We start from the raw sequence: 24,293 nt of genomic DNA, 5'->3' as shown, positions 1-24,293 counted from the left end.
CAACCATAAAACAAATAACCTGTTTACCGGCAGCGTTTAATGGGAACAGCCCACAGGATTGTGGCAGCTGCAGACAGCCGCTGGTATCCGCATCCTTGCCGGTCACTGCCGTCACACACATGCAAAGACGCTCTTCACCACAGAGCCAGTTGGAGAGACAGTGAACGAGGAGAGCACGGAAAGGAAAGAGAGAGCTATAAAGAAAGAGAGGCACCCTCTGGAAAACTGAGCACGAGACAGCCGCACAAAAGGTGTGCTGAGAGAAAAATGCCAAGCAGGAGGGTAAATAACAACAACAATACTGAAGACTGAGAAGACAGACTGGAGACTTCAAACTGAGGCTGCGCTCCCCTCTCTCTCTCTCTCATGCGCTGTCTCCCTCTCTCTTTGCTATGTTGTTGAGGATTCGCTATACCAGGAGAAAAAGGAGGGGCAGGGGCGGACCAGTGACGAGCGAGAGGGCAAGAATGAGGAGGACTGAGAGAAGATGAAGAAGAAGAAGAAAAAAAATCATCCTCCCAAAACAAAAAATGGCAGGCAGCCGAGCCAGTGCATGGGCGCCCCTCCCCTGCCTCACACCTTCAGTGAGTAAGCGGGCTGCCTGGCTGGTTGGAGGAGAGATGAGGTGGAGGAGGAGCAAAAGACTGGGATTTTGGGGGGGCAGGGGATGCAGGCAGCGCCTCCAGGCTCACCGGTCACGGCTAATGATGCTGAGCTGGAGGAGGTAGAGGGGGAGGTGGGCTTTAAATGGTGTCAAAGCAGGAGGATGGATGAAAGACTGAAAATCAGACGGAGAGATTTTTATTTTGGGACTGAAGCATTCCAGTCTCGGCAGCAGAGCTTAGCTCACGACTCCTCTACAGCTGCTTTTGTTTTATCCTTCCCCTCCCACAATAAACACACCACCCCCTCTACCATCCTTCTCTTCCTCTCTGCAGCAGTCCCGGCAGCCCTACTCTCTGTCTCCAGCTTGCCTGACTCTGCTGCAGTGGTAAAGCAGAGAGAAAAGAGAGAGAGAGAGAGAGACAGAGACAGTAGAGATTTGGACAGAAAGGAAAGAGGAGGGGTGATAGTGGGAAGAGAGAGACAGGTAGTCGACGATTGGACAGAGCAGTGATTTATCCTGAATGATGTATAACTGGTTTGATAGATTTACTGCTCTTCTTTCCTTAAAAGGACAGCGGTTGGATTTCTGTCCAACCCCCCATCTCTGTTTGTCACCTCATCCTGGACCTATCACACATAATCACATACAGTACAGACGAGTAAGGACATGCCAGCTAACATGAGTAAAAACGCCTCGCATATTCACACACATACATGGAGTGTGTGCAGAGTCACTCTCATAAGGATTGTACAAACACATGTGCACAAACACACAGGCTCACACACACCTACAGGTCCCATGACTGCTGAGGTCATGGAGAGTCACAGCCTGATGCCCCCCTTGAGACTGTAAATGAATCGAATGAGGGACGACGGGGAGGAAGGGAGGGAGGGAGGGAGTGTGTGAGAGTGTGTTAGGGGGGTGGGGCGGTTGAGAATAAATAAGAATGAAAGAGGAAGGGGAGGGGGTAATGGAGAAGTTTGTCTGATGTCGGAGGGGAAGAAAGGGACAGAAAAGATGAGGAAGAGTAGGGAGTGGGGAGGATTCATAGGCTCCTCGTCACGTCACCAGAGTTCACCATCGTCATGTATTTCAACTGCAGATTTTGTCCAGCACTACACATCAGTTTGTGAGACTGTGTGAAACTATTAGTCGAGTGACAGAAAATGCATCAACAATTTTGCAAAACAATTAATAGTGTGATTCTTTTTCTCTGTTATTGTTTTTATCATTGCAAAATAAATCAATTTGGATTTTGGACTATTGGTCTGATGGAATTATTTTAAAATTATATAATAATAATAATATTATAAAATTATGATGAACATTTCTGATATTTTATCAATTAAACATTCAATCTGTCCACAAAAATAACTGATTAGTCAATGTCATAAATCAAAATTACCCACAGAACTAGTAAAACCCTCCAAAACTGATTATTTCCCAATAATGTAGAGCATTTTTTAAACATCTATTTTGAATATGTGTGACACAGACAGGATTTCAAGATGCATTTATTATCAAAGAGTGCAGATATCCACCAGGCCACTGCCTGGGCTGATTGCAGCCATCGGACAACTGTTTTAATTCAAGGAGATGCATTACAGAAGCTCCAAGAAGCTAAGAACAGTAAGTACCGGGTCTATATATGACGGAGCTGTGGCATATCTGGACTTTGAGCTGTATCAGCTTTGTCTGTAGGCTACAGCACAACAAAGCAGGAAATGACAACAATAAACACAATTAAAATAGTCCAAAAAGAAACAATTAAACTACGGAGCCTGCTTACTTATGGTAGAAGCATAAATATCGAGAAAAATGTCTACAAGTCTACAATATAGGACCGGCAAAGCACTGCTTCTGAAATGCTTCCGCTGTGGTATGAAGCCAAGTGGCGGATGGAACAACACAGGGGGTCCTTTTCATCATGCCAACTTAAGCTTCCTTGCCTCCTCTCTCTAACCGTGACCCGGATATCGTTTCCCCTCTGCCATCATGAAGGATCTTCCAATCCCTTAAATACACCTCGACAAGACGAGGAGAGAGGAAAAAGGAAAGAGGAGAGAGGAGAAAGGAGAGAGGAGGCTTCTGGAGGAGCTCAGAGTGAGGGACACCGGTGTATCTTACATGAAGTCTTTTATCAAGTGGGGTGACAACAGAGCTCCTTAGGGTCACGGCAAGATTTATTTTTGACATTATGTGATGTATAATGCCTCAGCTCAATACGATTCTTTGTTCACACAGTTTCTTCTTACAGCGCTACTTTGTCTTGTAAAGGGAAATAATGAATATAAAATGTCATAATATATGGAGAAAGCAAGTTCGCCCTCTGACTGCTAACTCAAATAAACTATACTCCCTTCTTGAACGCACTGGATATCAGGGGAAGGTTTGGACTGAAACTTAAAGTAGATTTCAGAAACATGTCAATGCTTGAGGCTTTTTTAAAGTATTCCTGCATGTCCTAAACATTTACTCAACAGTTTTTATCTTTTTAGTGTTTTTATGACGTAATGAGTCTATGACAAATGCTGGTCCACTGGTCATAAGTATGAAGAAAAAGAACAGAAAAAGACAACAAAAGGTTGAAGAAGGATTTTTAAGTCCCGAGAAAACAGATATGACTCTATATCCCCAAAGTGGTCTTAATGCCATTTATCCTTAGCATACAATAACCCACCCAAGGCACCAATTCATAATATCTGACTAGACAGAAGAAAAGCACGAACAGGCTGAAAACTGCATACAGAGGGACTTTGCATGTTACATCTATTTGATAGAGACACACTGTGTTTTATGCAGCCTTTGGGCATACACCTGCTCGTTCCCTGGAACAGGCTGAGAGGTGAATCGGGGTAAAAAGCTACAGTATGATCCCTAACTGAGTTCACCTCCTCAGTATACCCTTAAGTCCTGAAGATGGATATGTACTGTAGATAAAGAGGAAGAGACATGTTGAAGAGTGACTTTTAAGATTACATAAGAAAACATTTCAAATATTTCTAGACTCTGTTATTGTTCACAACAAGCATAGCCACAAATGCCAACACCAACTGGCTACAAAAATTGTGCCCAGTTACAAAGTTAATTGAGAGCCCATGTGACTGTTGGCAGGTCTCGGTGTACTGCTGGTGTCACTGGCAAAAAACTGAACTGGATACAGACATGAAATGTATTAAATACATTATAAACCCAACACAGAAACAGCAGACCTTATAAACACGTGGTTTGTTTTGTGGTAGTTAATAGCGTTGATTTGCTTTGCTGTAATTTGAGTCTATTCAAATAGTGACTGTGCTGTGCTGTAGCACACAGATCTGGTACTAAAAGGTGGAGCTGTAAGCCCTGCAGTCTGTTGATTGGTCAATAGCAGATGGTCACTGTCTCAGGGCTATCTTGTGGCTGGTTTTGAGGCTTATGTAACCACTGTTCATACCGTGGCATGTTTTACATACATTAGTAAACTGTAACTAAAACATGAAAGGACATTTTGCTGCCTCTAGCAGCAGCTGTAGACAGAGAAAAAATAGTTCAATTCACTGGGCCGACTGCCGGAAAGTTTTAAAGTGGAACGTTCACTTGTAATGTTACTCATTGCATGAGTTGACAACGTGAATCCATCAACACGGCTTAAATTTCAGTAAGACAACTTTGACCATTCCATTAGTTTTTATTGTCTCTCTTGGATGACAAAGACTTTTAGTGATGAGTGGATCTTCATATATTAATTTCGAATGGATTATGTGATTCTAATCCTCACTTGTAGAAAAAAAAAAAAAAACATCGCAGAGCCTTGTTCCTGTGGGCTATGGCAACACCCCTGCACCTGAAGGAGTAAATGCACAAACCCACTATTTGTAAATAGCCCTTGGAGAGAGACTCTCACTCCAGCTTGTTCTTTTTATTCTGAAAATGTTGGCATGCAACCATGTTCTGTGGACGATACACAAAGTGCAGACTTCCATCTGTGTTAGCGGTGATGACGAAATACAGCAAGTGCTAAAAGGAGCAATGAGTGACAACAACCCCGCCTACATTTAAGAATACTGTTTGTGGTAGAAATGCTTAACTATCCTAGGCTCTCGGTACCATGTCTGAAGGGTTACTTTGGTTCCAAAGGTACCATACAGAAACTGTTTGGTGGGAACAGGGCTTAAAGGAATCCTAATGGGAGAAGTTATAGCTGGTTGCAATCTGAAATCTTAACCACTGGATGCCACTAAATCCTCTACACTGTTCCTTTAAAGTCTATACCACAAAATAAGATGAACCTTGTTAGTTCAACACAAACACTGATGACTTCCTTTAGCATCTCTTGCACTTATGGTCAGCTTATGACCACTGGAATAGTTAGATTTTTGCCCTTTACAGTTGATCTTATGATTTTGCCTTAAAGGGATAGTGCACCCAAAAATGAAAATTCATCCATTATCTACTCACCCATATGCCGATGGAGGCCCTGGTGAAGTTTTAGAGTCCTCACATCACTTGCGGAGATCGGCGGGGAGAGCGGCTAGCACACCTAATGGCAGACGGCGCCCCAGACTAACGTCCAAGAACACAGAATTGAATCCACAAAGTATCTCCATACTGCTCGTCCGTAGTGATCCAAGTGTGCTGCAGCCGCGACATAAAAAGTTGTTTCGAAAAACATCATTTGAACTCTGTTTTTAGCCTCATTGTAGCCTGTAGCTCTGACTGCTTCTCTGTGCTCCGTGTTCATGTGTGCGCACCTGCGCGAGACCAGCGAAAGCATGAGCTTTGCTCACCCGTGTTTACGTCACGTGACACGTGCACCGCAGGGGGAGACAACGGTAACCATAGTAGCTAAAAGATAATTTGCACTACGGTCTTTTAGCAAAGGACAGCCCAACATGTCTGAAGACTTTGAAATTGAGGAGGAACAGCATTTCTTTGTTGAGCCGTGTTTGTTTGAGGCCGAGTACATGGACGGAACTCAGGCTACTGGATGAAGCAGCCGCCGCAGCGGCGTTTTTCGAAACAACTTTTTATGTCGCAGCTGCAGCACACTTGGATCACTACGGATGAGCAGTATGGAGATACTATGTGGATTCAATTTTGTGTTCTTAGTTAGTCTGGGGCGCCGTCTGCCATTAGGTGTGCTATCCGCTCCCCCCGTCGATCTCCGCAAGGGATGTGAGGACTCTAAAACTTCACCAGGGCCTCCATCGGCATATGGGTGAGTAGATAACAGCTGAATTTTCATTTTTGGGTGCACTATCCCTTTAAAGTTGGAGTTAAAACAATACGACACTTCCATCACACAGACTGATTTGTAAGCTAATAAAGTACAACAATATGCTCTTGAATACCAAAGGTTAATGTGATACGCACTGAAAGAAAGTTGTTGTACAAACCATAGACTGTATATAAAGACAACGCATCTCCTCTTACTCCCACTGTACAAAAATAAAGCCAAAATATCCCATCCATACATCCATGCATCCAATCATGAGCAGTGTCAGTGACTGCGAGCACAAGGATTGGCAAACACAGATGTCAATCATGACGTCAAACCCCTTGTTACAGCATCAAATCATTAATAAAACCAAACTTCTCAGATAAAACGAACACTTCAACATACATAGAAGGTTGGAGGAACTTGCCAGAAACCATCTATGAGAAACATGTATCTGACGTGTACTCTGATCTTTTAATTTGGCCCATGTCCCATCCACTAACATAGAAGGGGCGGGGACCTACACTGCAGCAAGCCACCAGGAGGCGACTGCGATGTTTTGGCTTCACTTTTTGGGAACTGTCATGTTGTCCATTTTATATTTTATGCAGTCTATGGTACAAGCCATTAGGCTTGTGTGCTAAAGCAGCAGTGTAGGTGTACTCTGAAATCTACCTTTAAGACCAGGCCAAAAAATATAAACTGCAGATGTAATCTTTTTGTGTATAACAAAAATATCTGATCATATAAATCTTCGTGTATATGTGTCAGCGAGCGTATGAAAGGCAGCAGTAAGAAGCAGGAAACACAAGGATGCAGCCTGGACCAAACGCAAGAACACACCCTGGCAGCTGGGAGCTCAAGTTCCTACAGACTGATGCAGTGCCACTTACCCACTGTAGGCCACACAAACACACCCACACACACACACGAACACGCACGTGTACAGTGGGGGAACTCCTCATGCATACTGTATTTCTACAGACATGCATACACCTACGAGCAGACAGATAGTATATGACGCACACACCTATACATGAACACACATGTACACAGTCAGATACGCTCTTCCTCCTCTGAATTAGTAATGAGGAGCTGTGCTGCTGAATTATTCAGTAGAGCCAAAGAGAGAAAGTTGCTGAAACTAAACACGGTCTTGGCCCAGAAAGAAGCCAGTGACTCTGCAGGGTGAGAGAGCAAAAACTGCAGGAGCAAGGAGAGGTGAGCTGTGCACAACACAACTGGACACGCACTGAGTGTGCAACATAATAGCTAAAAAAAAAAACAACAAAAAAAAAAAAACAATAAAAAAACTATAGATTAAATTGGTGCTCCTCCAAATACTGTATGCTGATGTATTTTTGCATGTCATTTAAAGAGTATATTTGATGCTGATATCAAATTGTAGCTTTGAATACAAAAGAATACTTCGCACACAAAATGCCCATTTGTTTATAAGATGCTTACCTTGCGTTACCTTGAATTTGAAAATGTTATTATTTACATTTCTGTTTAAATTTTAAATGGTTGTGACTTAAGGCTGCTAATTCAAACCCTATATATTTGGCTTACTTTGTGATCAAAGCGATCAAAACCTAAAAATATAAATTTCTGTAACGTTAAATAGCAGCTATGAGTCTGTCTTGATAAAACTGCACAATGGCTGAACCTACTGTACAAGAAAAAGCTTTTATCCCTCTCATCAGGAAGGAACAGTAATAGGTCAAAGGTGTGTGCAGCTAAGATGATTTCTGGATAAAGAAGTTCTAAAAACAGTTATCTTGCCCTGCCACTGGAGGCCGCCAAAAGTTGGCTATGGTAACAAAAGGGAACAACAGATTATCTACGCTTATTTTTCCTGTAAAAATGCTTTGAACCCATTTGACACACTTCAGCACCAATGAGTTCAACCAATAAAACCAGTTTGTTGGCCTCCTACCTCATGACAGTCCTGAAGAAACCTCTGAAGTTCCCACTGGTCGTTCAGTTTTTCTAGCCACTGCTGGGCCAGCTCTCTGTTCTGGTTTCCCCTGAAAGTGACAGGAAATTTAGTCTCAAGATACAGTAACTAAAAATGAACAAAACTATAAAATATATGTGTACCTATCTTAGTTAATCACTACCTTTCCTTTTCCAGGTGCTTTCTCAACAATCAAAGTCATCACTTGACCGTAATTTGACTAAAATCTCAACATAAAAGCATTTTAAAGGTTAGTGATGGAGGTCTAACAAAAGCAAACACAGTAACCATTTGTACCTGTATCAAAATGTTCCTTAATTTGGTAATAATTATAAAATGGTTTATTATACAACCAGAATGTAACACTTTTGAATAACTGTGTTGTGCCCTGTGCTCATTTATTTGTCCCCATGGGAGAAAAATAAATGGCCATGAGTTAATTCATGTAAATTAAATCTAAAAACCATATGGGCTTTTGCATTGCTATTGTCAGACACACAAAGCCCCATCCCCCACCCAACACACATATACACACCACCACCTCAGCCATCACAGTGATTTCATGGTCAGCTGTCAGTCGTGGACTCAACAGGCCGAGCTCTGTTTTCTGTGTTTTGTTTCATTTATACTTGCCTCTCCTTTAAATTCTTTAGCTGCTTTTTTCTTTTTATTATTGTTGTATTGTGTATGGACAGCTGCTTCCTTCTTTGTGCTCTACAATCAGCTCAACGTACAGCTACGGTAGGACAGTGTGTGGTGGTGCTGCAGTGGGTACTCAGTTTGAACAGAGCTAAAATCAGCATGAACCGTTGACTGCGCGATGCCTGAAACTTTAAGTAGAATTACTTTTTAATTGGAGATGTAACATCTAATAAAGAAAATTAAACGACTGAGGGACACTTGGATATATTTAGCCTGTTTATACCTGATATAAACATGCGTTTTCGATGATCCAAACAAAAGTGGACAGCAAAGATACGTGTGTCTATCATGCGTCGCCAGCTGAGCAATTTTGTTCAGATTTCGTTACTGCCTTCTGTCACTTATGCTAGAGGGTCAAAGGGCCCCGCGTACATTTATTATGCCCACACTCCTGGTAGCTGCTCAATAGTCACATTAGTGATTGTGTTGGTACAGATGGAGATATCGCTGTCAGCCGACACGTCAACATGTCTCCTTCCACAAGACAATGGACAGTCACGCAGCACTTCATCCAGCTCGTTGTACAATGGGCAAGTAATAAAGCATTAGTGCACTGTAAAGAAATCAACCACTACGTCCAGCATCGATGATGTAGTCCTTTTTGGGGACGCAACAGGATGCATTAGTGTTTACATTACAAAAGATATGTGGTCAAATGAGTCCCAGACCACCTCAGCAAGTGGACTGAGTGATCGGATCACATGCATCTAGGTGGCCGCTAGGGTTGGGTACCCTTCATAATTGAACCGATACGGTACCGGTACTGGTATCTGGAATTCGGTACCGGTACCAAACGGTACCTTATTTCAGTACTTTTTAACCCTATGGGCCCTAGGCCTTTTTGGGGTATTTTTACTGCCTTTACTTTTAAGCTCATATCACAGTCATTATAAAGGCTACATACACATGCTATATCTTGTTTTTTTTCAGGACAATCTGGGCTAACCAGATTTGCCATCATTTCATGTCCTTCTATGTGCCTGTATTTTATATTAATTTTTATATAAATGAAAAAAACAAATCTGTGTGACTAAATTCTTACATTTTTACATGTATCTCACCATAGCAAGTTGGAAAAAGACATATTCCACCATATATGAAGAGGGGAGACTCTCTGAAATCTGGCAATATAAGAACCATGATGCTGGGACATTCTGTCACTTCACAGCTGTCCAAAACATGTGGTTTGTGCCAGGCGGACATGATTGCCAGTATTTTTTCATTATTGCAAGAAATTCCATTGACTCATTCACAAGTCAAAAATGTGTTTTATCTGAAAGAAACATGCAATATTTACATCTAAGATCATAGAAAAATAGTCAACCAAGTGCAATGATGTCCTCCAAGATAATATTTGTTTTTCAGTTTCAGTTATATATTGGGGAGACATTTTGGGCATTGGTGGGGGGGCACGTGTCCCCCTCAATGTATATGGTGACTACGGCCCTGTCAGCATGCATTACGCTGCAGTTGTCTGGGTGCGCAAAGGTGAAGTGCGCTGGTCTTGTCATACAACGTTTGATGGAGTGTCAACTGGACAATATGGAGATATTTGCATCTTGAAAGCCGGACTACAAATGTGGATAGACAGGGAGAAACACACACAAGCCTAAGACGTGGTAAGATATGATATTCCTCACTATATGAAGTGACTGATAACAAGATCTGTATAATGGGTTGTAAAGAAATTCGTCAGGTTTTTATTTTGTAGACAATTGATCTGACTGATTCGCTGTGAAAACACTGGATTACCGACAAGTGCTTGGCCTTGTCGGAAAGCTACAGTTCTGCTGTTTCTGCTGATATGCGTGGCTTCTCGCTATGACGCATGGTCGGGGAGAAAATCCACAGAGAAGAACGGTGTGATTTGGACGCACTATGCATCGTTCGAGCCCATAGTCTAAACTTCTCAGTTTCAACATTTTTTTGAGAACATTTAGGAACAGTGCTGCACGTTAACTTTTGTCTGCACATTGTTTTTGTCGCCATTGTTGCTGAGTCTGAGGTGTGAGTCATGCGCTCTCGCTCCGCCTCCACCTCAGGTACCGAAATTTGGCACTGTTTTATTTTAAGTGAATCGGTACTCGGTAGTACCGACGTGAATCAGTACCAAGTACACAAAGTACCGAGTTTCAGTACCCAACCCTAGTGGCCGCTTACAATTGAATTTAGCGCTGTCCGCTGATAATCGGATCGCCCAAGACACATATTTGTAACAGGTGTAAACAAGCTCAGTGATCCCACAGACAAAACAATTCCCACTGCTTCCTTTCATACAGCATAAAAACAAGTTCCACACAACACGATATTCCACCACTGTACACAAAAGGCTCTTTTCTGGTATGATCAAATTGCACGTCTTTGTTATTCATTGTAATTTAACCCATATAACTTTCCATTGGAAAACATATATTCTTATTGTGATGATTACTACATGCTGAATGCTCACACTCAGTGGATGTCCTCTGTGAGATTGTCACAGAGCAGAAGGAAAACTGGGTTGCACTTGTGACAATTCAATGTTTTGAAGCTTGTGGGGAGCTTTCAATCCTTCTTGATGAAGTAAATCAAATAGGATATTATACAAAACTGCTGCTGTCAGGCATTGTCTTCTGCTTCAGAGTTTTGGCCTAAAATTAGCCTAGGCTTTAAACCAAGTAATTTCAAGTATAAACTTTCTACATTTATATGTGTATGTGGTACCTGTTGGCAAGGGTGTCGATCCGTTCCTTGATGCGTTCAGAGTAGATGTTACTCTGGCTGATCAGACTCTCTCCAGCCTCAATCACAGCTTTGATCCTGTGCAGGTTCAGCTCCATGGTGGTAGTGAAGTCTTTGTGTTTTTTTATGGCAGCTTCGACTGTTTCCACAGTGGTGGGCAGCTCCACGTGAGCGAGGGCCGACTCCTACAAAATGAAGGTAGGAACAATAAATTTAGGGTGTTTACAGGTGTAAAACACTGAAATGTGATGCTTTTTTAGACCTTTTCAAGATAATCTTTAAACAAATTTAATACCTATTTTCCAACATCATGTTTTTCTTTTTAAAGCATTGCCGGTTAATATATAGGTAAGTAGTATGTATTACGTCCAATGCAGAGGTAGATTTTACGTAAGAATATAGTTAGTAGAGTGAGTTAGGTTAATCTACACTTTGCCATCAGGTAAGTACAAGTGTAAAGTGAAAATACAGTAAAGTGAAAAGACATTAGGTTCAGTGGTAGGTTTAAAGATTTGTAACATCAGAAATGTGGACTTTTAAGACTATCTAATGACTTGTAAGATCTAAAATTGAATTCAAAACATTTTAAGACTTTTCAAGGACCTGCAGACAGATGGTCTGATGGTGGTTTCGTGGTTCAGAAACTGATTAAATGAAGTCAGGACATTTAAAAAAATGTAAAAAAAAAACAGCCCAATAAGCTAAAGGATCTCAGAAGAGCACAGATTACATGGGAGTGATTCTTAAAATGTAGCCTGACATTGCACACGGCTCTCAACATAGAGGTGGCTGAACCGCCAGCTAGCAGCTAACAGTGCTAAAAGCTAACACTGCGGACAGTTCTAACAATGGCATCAGTGCTGACAGAGCTAAGGATGTTAACATGCTGGGGGAGCAGTGGGTGGGCAGTACGCTTCCACAACAGCATTCCACCACTGTGGGTGGGGACAGCTTCAATAGTTATAACCACCGTATGAGCGTAGCACAGAGTGCAGTTAGCTAGCCAGTGGGACATACATACAGGGACCAACATTCACGCACTGCTGGATTGTCTACAACAACAACCAACAGAGAAGCTCCGATTACAACACACATTCTCTGCTCAGGACTCCATAACCCCATTATGCCACATGGCAAATAGTGGTTTGCTGCCTTATCAGTGCACTGAATATATTTCCTTTAAGTCATCTTTCAGGCCCAAATGCCTTAGTTTCAGTCCTTCAAATGTGAGGATTTGCTGCTTTTCTTTGTCCTCTGTGATGGTAAAGTCAGTATCTTTAGGTTTTGGGCCGTAAGTCAGCCAAAACATATAATTTGAAGACATCGCTATGGGCTTTACCAAATTATGAGGGTTTTCTTTTTCACAATTTTCTGTCATTTTATAGATTGAATGATCAATCAATTCATCATCATTTGCCCTTCTATGAGAAGAGAGTAGAAACTGCAAGATGTTGAATTTTCTTCTATCAATCACTAAAGATCAGAAAATGTAGAAATATGGTATTTTGAAACAAAACTACTCAAACAAACCTATCATTATGATTACAAATTAATGTGGCCTCTGGACTCAGGGAAAATGAATTAAAGAGAGGCAGACAGAGCTCTATGGCCTGGAACATCTTTGATACTTATTGAAGAAGAAATGCTGCTCTCTCTGAATCAACCCTGCAGGCTTATGAGGAGAGCTGGTCCCTGTTAAAGATCTTTTATCAAACTAAAAGGGACACACTGGCTTACACGTATACATGCACAAATATATACACACATGCACACACACAAGAGTCGGGGGCAGCTCTGCCTGTGACATTTCAGAATTGAAAAAAAAAATCTCTGTGCACATGATACTGAGATTAAATACAGCACTGCAGACTGCAGGACCCAGGTCTGACTGTTAGATTGTACTTGGTGACACAGGCTTGTCTGTAAAGCTGGAAATGTGCTGAACTCATATATATATATGGCAATGTGTAAGAAAGGGATAATTATATTCCATAGACTGCTTTAATGGAAATGAGAATTTAAAAATACATTGATACATTATGAAAGAAAAGAGATAATCATCATTCAATTAAAAAAACACTGGCAATGTCTAAATCCACTTCAAATGATACAAAAGATTTTAACTGCTTCCTCAAAATTCTTGCTCTCACTTGCCAAGTAACTAATGAATCATTTAGAGAATTTAGCCAATTAGAAGCAAGTTTAATTTACACAAGTCTATAGATACCATCATACTGTGCATTGTTATCACACACACACACACACACACACACACACACACACACAAACACAAACACAAACACGTACACAAACTTGGACATCAGTAGGCTGCCAACAGTTCCTCCTCCTACACACACATTATGATGCCACAGTGTAGATGTAAAGTTACTGGAGGCTGCTGCCTCAACTGCTCTAATAGCATATAATACTAGGACACTCTGCAAAAAGACACCTGCTGACACACATGCACGTGCACATACACACACACACACACACACACACACACACACAACCTCTCCCTCTCTTTCTTTGTCTCTGTCTCGCTCTCTCTATCTCAGAATTGGCAGGGCAAAGCCAACCACACCCAGTCCAGTTGACAGTACTGCAGTCAGAGGGCAACATTTGGCCTGTTCAGCAGTTTACATGAAGAGATCAGGATGTTTAGGTGATCTGATATGACTGAACCAATGATGTTCTCCCATTCATTATCACAAGGATCAACTTAGATAAGCACACTAAGTTTTATCCCCTTAAAAGTTTGTCAGTTGTTGACCCCACATTACCTCTTAAAAGAACACATCGCCCACAAAATGACCATTTGTATATAAATTACTAAGTGTGTGTTACACTGAATTTGTTAGGAATACTTCAATTTTCCTCACATGCCTGACCAGTGAACGGAGAATCCAAAAAAGGCAAACATTCAAGAACTGAAGTCATTGCGGTCCACGTATGACAACAGCACACTACTTTCACTACTGGAGACAGAAACTGCAAAAAATTTAGACAGATATTCTTTGGTAACTGAGGATAGCTACCAATAGCTACTGGGGAAACAAAAGCACTATTCACTTCCTGTTTTGGTTGTGCAATGGCTGAAGCACTTCCATCATGCTGTAAATTGAGCCCTCCTTTTTTCAGGAGATTGCACCTAATGTCAGACAGAATTGCATAGTGACAGCGAGGCTTATAGGGAACCAATCTAAACATTGGTGGTGTCATTATTCTAGCCATTACGCTGTGCAATAGACATTTACTTCATAATGATAAGTCAGAGCAAAAAAAATGTCCATTTCCACTGTCGCTGTACTTTAAGGGAATTGAGAAAGTCAATAAAGACAGTATTGCAAAAGTGTAAGATGTGTCTCCTTCACTCTGTACCTATGTTCCTTTCCTGCCCTTAACTTTGCTTCACTGTTACATATGTATGTGTATTTTGTATTTCTGCTCCCTCCCCAAAAGAAAAAAATTAAAAACTGGCATCTAATTCACAGCACTTTTAAGCTGCATGTTCTTTCCCTCTACTGATTTTGTGTGTAATATATTGCTCGTGATTTGCCACCATCAGATGAAAAGATCTGATGAAAAGGGTAAAATGCGCACAGCAAAGGAGATTTGTTTCAAAAAAGCTGAGAAACATCATCTAAAAGGTTGGATGAATGTTTGTTCAGAGTTTTGTACTGACAGACCAGCTGACATTGCAAACCTAAAGTGATGCCACTAAGATTAAAATTAAAAAAACAAAAAAAAAGCTGTCCAGAGAAGCTCCTTGTTAACACTAACCACCTGCTCCATCTTTGTTGTTCTCACCTGGTTGTTGAGGAAGGACTCAGCCTGTTTAACATCTCGCAAGAACAGATGGAAAATGTGAGCCTGGACCAAAACTTCTCGCCTGCTCTCCCACATCTCCAGCAGTTTGTTCCAGCCGACGTCAAGTTTCTGGAGCCACTGCTGCAGGGCGGCCTGAGGGAGAGGAGCCTCCTCAGACTCCAGCAGCTCATTCATGGCCTGCAGGCGCTCATAGTCCTCTTCATAGCTGCACAGCAAAAAACAACAGCAACCAATTAAATTAATCACTGTACACCTGATTTGTTTTAAGGACTTACTCAGAAGATATGTGTAAAATGATAAAAACAAGAAAAAGGCATTTGTTGTCCTCAGTAACCAGTGTTTATTTTGTTAACTAAAACTATGACAACATATGTTTGTCAACAACTTTTTTTTCTATGACTAAGATGAAACAATGACCAGAAGGCACCAATGTCATTAAACACTAACTGTGAGTATATCAATAAGCAATATTATTGTCCAAATAAGACAAGACTAAAATGTAGTTTAAAGGAGCAGTGTGCAGGATTTGGTGGCATCTAGCGGTGACTTAAATGACAGACTTAAGTTTGGGAGTCAGTGTGTAAACGTGGCTCACTAAATATGTGGCTGAATTTACTTTAACATGCAACAGGCCTTGAGACCAAATACAAAAAAAAAACCTGACAAAATGAACACTGGTAACCCACCGTCCAATCTCCTCCTTTAGAGCAGCGTGTTTGTTGATGAGTCTCTCAGCCTCCTCCAGGTCATTGGGCAACTGGTCTGAGGCGGCGGCTGTCTGTGTCTGGACTAACCACGTGAGGAAAGAGTCCAGGTCCTGACAGAAGAGAAGATTTACATTTAATCAATACTACTGTTGGTCTACAGGACTTTTTACAGGTGTCAACCACCATTTGCCACCACCCTCAAGTTGTTTTTATGTGATAAAAAAACCTGTTCTTTTAATTACAGATACTATACATTTAAGTTTTAAAAATGTGTATTAACTGGTTTTGTCAGATACCCAGTTTCACTGGGGTGCAGCAGGATGCTGAGTCAGTCTCTATGCAGAATGATCAAAGTGATAGATGTCTTCCTGATGTATATACTACTGTATCTCTGTGTACCTGTATGAAGCTCTGCAGCCTGCTAGCCACCATCAGCGAGTCCTCACAGCCCTGCAGGGTGCGTTTCAGCTCCTCCCACTCGACACTGATGCCATCAAATGGCACGAGGACCTCCATGGCCCGACCTGAGTGGGCAGTGGCCAGATGCTCTGCCTCTTCCTACACCGCCAAACAGAGACAACATTATGGCAATGGCAGCCTTTTATGCTGCATACAACAACCCAGCTCATGCTCATCCATACCTTATATTATAATCGCATGCACCTTTGTAATAATGCAGAACCAAAGAAGGAGTGACAAATTATGGGCTAGTTTTATCTCTAAAGCTTGTAAAATTAGGCAAATAATAGTGAATAATACACACTACAAGTACAAAGGCACACAGAATATACTGTTAATGTTTTCCTGTAATTTGTATATTTTGTCTCACACCTGTTTACATGGAAACTAGCGGTTTGCCTTATAAGAGATGAAAGAACAAACAGCTCGCACACTGCAGGGCTCCAATGCTGAAGTTTTTTAATAAAGTGACGTTTCGAGCGTTATGCTCTTTATCAGACTGCCTTATATGCCCATTTGGGCATATATTGCAACAAGATACTACATTGAATACATAATGAATACAAAAAATACATGATGTAGTCCATCTAAATGTCAATAAATTTTAGCACTGTTTAGTTGTACATATTTTCCTGTAGTGTGTTAAGATGGTCAGCCAGAGAATTCATCAGCAGTCAAATACAGTTCTACAGTTTTGCTAGCTCATCCAAAAAGCAACGAGACAACCCAATGCGAGCAGACAAGAATAGGCACCAGTAGCATAACCATAGACTACAAACAAATGGATGTAGCTACCATGACATCTCCCATTGGTTTGTGGTCTGCCGTTTTGATGCCTCCAGTTTGGCAGTTCTGTCGTCACCATCTTTTGGTTTTTTGAAGCCAGAACTGACCATATTTGGAGCTATAGAGGAACAAGGGGTGAATCTGACTCATAGACAGTGATGATGTTTGGTGACAGCCTGTCACTCAAAGAGGACACGCCCTTAATTATGTGTAACTTTCAGCCTCAATAAAATGTAAACTGGTCTGTTATACAAAATTCACCCTCCATACAGTTTTCATGAATTTTGAAAGTAGCTATAGAGACCAAACCCTTTTTCTGAACCAGGCTGTAAACTGTTTATTTTTGCTGTAAAGTTGGGCATTTTAACATGATGGGGTCTGTGGGTATTGACTAGCTTCTGGAGTCAGCCTTCAGTGGCCCATGGAGGTACTGCAGTTATTAGCACTTCTACGTTAGCTTCATTTTTAGGAGTCCTGCTTACAACCTGCATATAAAATCATCTTAACCTCCACATTTTGTATCTTTTTTGGTTCCTAATTTGTTATTTATTTATCTGAATAAATTTGTACTATGCTACAATCCATTACTATTACTGATGCATTTCAGATTTCCTGTGGCACCAACAGTGGTTTGTTTGTAATAAAGAGTAAAACAGAAATTGATAAATGGAAAAATGAACAGGTAGTTACAGTCATCATGGCTAACAAGACTTGGACAAGAGTGAAAAGTATTTTGAAAATTTAAATAATGTCTTCCATTAACATTTGCATACTTGTTTTTTTTCCCATAATTCCTTACCTGTAGATGTAGTAGTTTGGGTTCCAGGACAGACAGGGCTCCCTCCATGGTTGAGAGGCGTCTCTGCAGAGCCAAAACTCCTCCCAGGTCGCTGCCCACGTACTGAGTGGCGTCAATGGCTTTTCTTTTGTCCTGAATCTGGGACTTAATCTCAGCGCACTCCAGCAGGTAGTTCTGCAGCCGCAACATCGAGTCCATCTGATCTTTTTTCTGCTCAACCAACTCCACAATGCTGTTCCACCTGGTATGATGTGACAGACAGGAAAGAGTAATGCTGACAGTATAGTTTCAGAGGACTGAAGAGAGGGGAATGTGGTACTGTGAGGGAAAATAAGCAACAGTGAAGATAGCCTGGATTTACTGGGAAATTTTACACCTATAGTAAATCATTACCTCTCATTCCAAAAGAGATTTGTTTCAACCATGTATATTTTACCTTTCAATTTTCAGTAACAATGTTTTCAGAACACAACCAATTTGCATCATTTAAGTCCTGAAAGCAGCAGTGATTTTCTTCATTATTACAGTGATAATGCTTGAAAAAGTACAAAGTGTAGAACTACAAGGCTGTAACTCCAACCCTCCATTGTGTTAAGCAGCAGACGTGATCTAAAACATAGTATGTATTAACTGAAAAATATCACAGCTCATGGGTCATCAATCATGAGAAATATTTGGCGGTGTATTTTTCTGCAGGGACTCTGCCCTCTGCCTGAGCACAGTGCTCAGGTGAGATCAGGACTTTATAAAAGGTAGTGACCAGATGCCAGACTGTAAGCAGCAAGCATCCAAGAGGAAGCTACAAATATCTCAGACACAGCGCCAAAAAACACAAATATAGCAAACAAGTGTGAATCTGGGGTTGGCTTTCATTTTCACTTTCACCAGCGATTAAGTTTACAAACAGGAACCTGTATTGAGTAACTTTACTGTTAATCCTGACCTTGAGATGAGCCAAGTTGCATAATTAGTAAAAGGCATGTCATATTTATTATTATAATGACCCGAAATGACCTGATAGGATTCATGTGAGACAGTTGATTCTGTTTGCTCTCCGCTCTGCTGTGATTTCAGCTCAGGCCATCTTCATACAATATGTTCTTCTGATTCTGCTCCAGACCAGCAGGTCTCAATACACACCCATTCAGCCAAGAAACACACACATGCACAGATGCACACACACACACACACACAAACACACAGACACACAGACACACACACACACACACACACACAGATTCTTGTGACTGTAATGAGGTAATGGCAGAGTCGCTGGGAGGCAGACAGACCACTCAGCAGGCAGGCAGGAAAACAGCTCGGTTACACTGACCTCAGAGCTGCAAAAGTCATCTTAGAGATGCAAACATGGTTGTGTTCATTGTTGAGGAATATGTGTGTGTGACGGGGGCCACTGCTTCACAAGTATGAAATAACACGTGTATGTATGTACACAGGGAAGCAGTAATGGATAAGCTAATCCAAACTTTACCCACAGAATGCTGTGTTTTATGAAATAAAGGATAACCATGACTGCAGCTAATATAATACTTGATTTCCAACCAGCTTTGTATCATAACAATGTGGGTAGCATATGTAAATGAACTGTGGTAAACTTCTTTCCTTCTTACCAGCACCCAGATCTCTGTGCTGATCTCCACCCACCACCATGGGCACAAGGAGTATAAAAGTGGATCGAGAGAGAGACCCGCCCCTCTCTCTCTCTCTCTCAATCAGATCAACTGTAAATCTCAGCAGCACTGATTAAATATTAACCAGTATTCTGTTACTGTATTGCCTGTTTCTTGCCTAAAATATTTCCATAAACATTTTAGTGCACTGTTTAACTGCATTTCGAGATCGTTTGTTACAGGCCCACTGCCATATTGTTTCCTGTGGAAAAACAGCCAAATTCGCATTACATCACCCACCAGCGGGAGTGTTTATTGGTCCAGTGCAGCGCAATGCATTCTGGTAGTTGTAGGTTTTCTACCTTTGAGCAAAAGCAAATGCCACAGCTCTTTTTATCTGCTTTCATTGGTCATGTAGTACCAATTTTTGGGAGGTACTGTGGATTGTGAGGCAGCATGATGGAGTTACTGGACGTGTCTTAGTACCCCCCAGCCCTGCCCATTTTAACGTTCCAGGGAGGAGTTTCTCTTTAATAATTCTTTTTTTTTTTTTTTTAAGATATGTTTTTGGGCATTTTGCCTTTAATGGAAAGGACAGCCAAGTGTGAAAGGGGGACAGAGAGAGAGGGGATGACATGCAGCAAAGGGCCACAGGATGGACTTGAACACAGGCCGCTGCGGCAACAGCCTTGTACATGGCGCGCCTGCTCTATCCACTAAGCCACTGACGCCCCTTCTCTTTAATAATTCTAACTCAAAATGATAATTATGTAGACAAAATAATATTGTAATAACACTGTAGTAAAAAGCGGACAACTGGTGAAACTGTTGTCATTTTGTATTAAAGGCTTAAACCTCAGTGGTTCCATCAATTCTTTCGAATTCAACATTGTTAACTATTGTTACCTTTAAACTACTGTTTGAGTGTTTACTAACTTTAACTAAGAAATAGTAACAACAGAAACCATATGAGAATTCAGTCTGATAGGTATAAAATGTAAAGTCAAAGGATAAAACTGACTGAGCCCTAAACATACTGCAGTGACTCAGTAGTAGATAAATAACATAACTATGTGCTTTATGGAGTGAAAATATTAAATATAACTGATGGGAAATATGGTTTAAAGTTTTTGTATTTCTTTCCACTGAGGATAACAGGTGTTTCACTATAGCCAACAAATTGTGTATATACACACACAATAACGGTACACAATGAATGTCCATATCTGAAGGCAGCAACGATATCAGGCAGTTAAGGTCCTAAAACTGAAATGAAATTTTAATAACTAACACCAGAGAAGGCAATGAGATTTGTGTTTCTTCTAATTTTTGCTCTCACTGGCCTCGTCTTGACTGAGGCAGCCAGCACAGATGGTCACCCTGAGACCAACACCATGTGCCAAGGTCACAAGACCCATAGACACCCAGCCATCATGGACGCTGCTGCCAGACGTAACAGTGGTCAGTGAATATGACTGAGATGGATAAAAAGCCAATCCCATCACAAGGTCGACCTGGCCGGGTGTTAGCATAAATAAACACATCGGCCAAACAAAGAGAGAGAGAGAGATGCAGAGATAGAGAGCGAGATAGAGAGTGCAACAGGCATTTGGAAGAGATACATGCTGCCATTTTACATTTACATCTCAGGCACTAAACTCATACTCTACAAAGATGATGAAGCAGGTAGGAGTACAGTGACTGACAGGACACAAGGCGCTTGTCAAAAGACAATAACAAAAAATCACTGCATGAACAATAAGAATTTTAATTCTCCTGAATAATTACACAACCCCACGAAATTTCTCTCCCTCGCCATTTCTCTTCTCTCTCTCTCTCTCTGTCAGTCTGCCTCCCTCTCCTCCCACCTACTCGACTCCCCTCCCAGGAGTAAACAGGACAGAGATCTGATAAACCAATGCACCTTTTAACAGACAACAAGAGAGCTGTCAGTTCACATGCTGCTCTCCACGGACAGTACAGTATATAACCATGATTAAAAGTATACTATGCGGGATTTTCCTATTCCTAACAAACAATAAATACACTTATACAGAAGTAATCCCTCTTAATCATCACTTATGGCCCATTAGAAGTGTGTGGCAGTGCATTTTTCTGCAGAGACTCTGCCCTCTAGTTGTATTTTCTTATTTTCTTCTCAATTTGCTCTGTTCAGGACATTTATGGGCGTGGCAAGCACTTAACTAAAGTGGCTGTTACTTTCACGTTCACTTTCACTGGCAAGTGTGTTAACAAACAGTAACTTAACAATCCTGCATGGTATACCTTTAAGAGAGAGCTCATCACTCACTCGTCACTGTCACTTTATATTACATGTCACCTTATCTTTCTTTAAAACTAAATGTTTGCACCTCTGCATATACATACTTATTTACAGTCTTGCTAAGCACATTTTACCACAGCACTTTCCTGTTAACATTCTCTGTATTCATGCTATGACTGATCACTTACTTCATATTTTATTATATGTTATATTTTATCATAACTAGCACTACTTTATATCCTTATATTCAGTGTCTCTTTTTGTTTCTACTTGTGTGTGGTTATTATTATGTTGTTGTTTTTTATACATAATTAAAGTGCATTCTTAAAGGGAGCTTGTTGAGCCAAAATGTTCAATCACAATGACTGCTCTTCTAAGTGTTGTTCATTTGACAATTAGGAACTTTGACTTTGAATTAATTTCTGGATGTAAGCTTGAAAGACTTTATTACCATCTCTATTTTTTATTTCATTTTTGCCTTTATTTTCATCTATTGTTTTTCTATTTATTCTTCTTAACTTAATTTCACCATTACTATCTCTCTTACATACTACCTTAGAAACTGATTCATGTATGCCCCGAACATTTCAGTAAACAAAACTGTGAGAAAAGAAAGACATTCATTTACTGAAACTTGTCCGTCAGCTTATCCTCCCTTCTCCTTAAGTGTGTCAGCGCCCTGCTTATCAGCACTTTGGCAGCAGCGATCAGTAGTTACTGGCTCATGACTGAAATGAGGATTTCTATTAGTACTGAGCCGATGGCCAAACTCTCTGATTTGTAGCACCAGCATCACTTTATTAGCTGTTAGTGAGCATATAAATATACAGTGTATTAATATAAGTGGGTTAATGCATATTATGCTATTGTCCTTATAGGTTTAGTAGCTGTCACTTAGTATTGCAGTGTGGTGTTTTGCTGACATTGGCATTGTCACTGTACTAAAAACCTGTCAATTATATTGATTTAATTTCATTTTATTCTACTTAACTACATTTGATATTCCTCTTTACTGTGTTTTAAATAATAATCGTATGGTTACTGTGCCTCAGGAAAAACATTTCCCTGTGTGTTTGAAAGGTACTGTACAAACAAACTTGACTCACCAAGCAGAATTAGTAGCAGGACTGTTAAGAGTAGTGGAGTTTACTATTTGAGTGAATTGTAATGCCATGTACCACTAGGAGTAGAATCGCTGGTAGGTGGTAACTGTGATAGTGCCAGTAGTTGTTTTATGTTGTAGCCGTTGGAAGGTCAGTTATCTTTGATCACCTGGAGTTGAGGTGGTCCTGGCAACCTCTGACCTCTGTAGAAGATGGATGACCTCCATCCAGGAGCTGTTGAACTATTTGGTTAACGTCCAGGATTCTTCCCATCAGGCTGTTCATCTCCTGGTCCAGGCTCTCAAACCTACAACAAATGGCATTGTGGGATACAGTGGGATCATGTCGGTAGGTTAAGAGGCTTTTTGTGCGGGCCCAAAACTTTGAGCTGTTTGATTTGTACAAAACATCAGAAACCCTGCTCAGCTTGCATTTAATGCCACAGTAATCAAAGCTTCTTCCTCCCCTTCCTCTCCTCTCCCTTTCCTCACCTGTGTGCCACCACCTCCACGTCCTCCAGTCTCTCTGGGATCTCCATCTTGTCCAACCATTGCTCTTTTTCATCAATCCACAGCTCGCAGGCATTCACCTCGCTGAACATACGGTACACGGCGAGGGCGTCGTGAAGCCACTGCTGTCGAAGCACCGCCACCTCGGCCACCTCGGTATACAGCTGCTCCACCTCACCCATACGCACCTGCACCTCCTGCAGAGAGCAGCGGGGAGAAGACAGGGGAGGAGACATAAAGACAGGAGGAGAGGAAAGAGGAAAAGCAAGGACACAGAGGGGTTAAAGAAAAGACACAAAAGGGAAAATGAAATACTTTATACTAAAACATCCTTTTCCTGCTCACCTCCTGTTCACGGTACTGCAAAGGCAGGGCCACCATGTGTTTGCGCAGTGTCACTACATGCATACGATGTTTGTCGACAGCCTCGCTGACCCCTTTGTGTTTCTTCAGAAGGGACTGGGTGGAATACTCATCGTGTCCAAAGTCTTCGCTGGAGACCAGGCGGTAAGCGTCCTGCAGCCATGCCACCAGGTCATCCATCTCCGTAGAGAACTGAAAAAAGTTTAGTGCCTCCTGCAGGTGGCCAAGACGCTGCGCAGCCTGGTCCTCCAGCTTCTTCCACTCACTTTTCACCTCCATGATGCGTTCCTGGATCCCGGCTGTTCCAAAGCTCTTCTCACTCAGGATCTGCTTTCCTCGTTTCATGGTGTTCTGGAGCAGCGGAGCAGGGTGGAGGAATAACAGTGTTACTCCAAAACATTTTACACTGTATGCAGTAAAGAGAAACACTGGCCAACATAAAACAGACAGTGGGACTTTTTTTTTAATCTGACAAACTGACCTCAGCCTCTACATTTTATATGCCATTTTGAGACTCTTTGTGTCTTATAATAAGCACTTTAACATTTTCTTTAAAGTTAATAAAAATGCATAAAAATACTCTGTAATATGTAATATTTTGTGAGAGCAACAGCTGAGAAGCGCGGTAGAAAAG

General features: G+C 41.3%; 1 protein-coding gene across 3 annotated transcripts in view; it reads right to left on the bottom strand.

Annotated features, from left to right (window-relative positions):
• The window catches only part of sptbn4b (spectrin, beta, non-erythrocytic 4b), a 120,459-nt gene that overhangs the window by 55,030 nt on the left and 41,136 nt on the right, over positions 1–24,293 (bottom strand). For 2 of the 3 annotated variants that reach the window (XM_033630927.2, XM_033630928.2), the window contains exons 16-24: positions 23,642–24,010; positions 23,279–23,493; positions 22,957–23,094; positions 17,773–18,013; positions 16,128–16,286; positions 15,708–15,838; positions 15,001–15,226; positions 11,173–11,375; positions 7,747–7,837 (exon numbers count right to left, since the gene is read on the bottom strand). In XM_033630927.2, coding sequence (XP_033486818.1) covers positions 7,747–7,837; positions 11,173–11,375; positions 15,001–15,226; positions 15,708–15,838; positions 16,128–16,286; positions 17,773–18,013; positions 22,957–23,094; positions 23,279–23,493; positions 23,642–24,010 — 1,773 coding nt within the window. Of the gene's footprint in view, positions 1–27; positions 393–7,746; positions 7,838–11,172; positions 11,376–15,000; positions 15,227–15,707; positions 15,839–16,127; positions 16,287–17,772; positions 18,014–22,956; positions 23,095–23,278; positions 23,494–23,641; positions 24,011–24,293 lie in introns of those variants that run through there. The other variant, XM_033630929.2, reaches the window with a different exon arrangement.

Source organism: Epinephelus lanceolatus, chromosome 4 (assembly GCF_041903045.1).
Source record: "Epinephelus lanceolatus isolate andai-2023 chromosome 4, ASM4190304v1, whole genome shotgun sequence".
NCBI classification, from domain to species: Eukaryota; Metazoa; Chordata; class Actinopteri; order Perciformes; family Serranidae; genus Epinephelus; species Epinephelus lanceolatus.
This window is presented reverse-complemented; position numbering and strand designations above follow the sequence as displayed.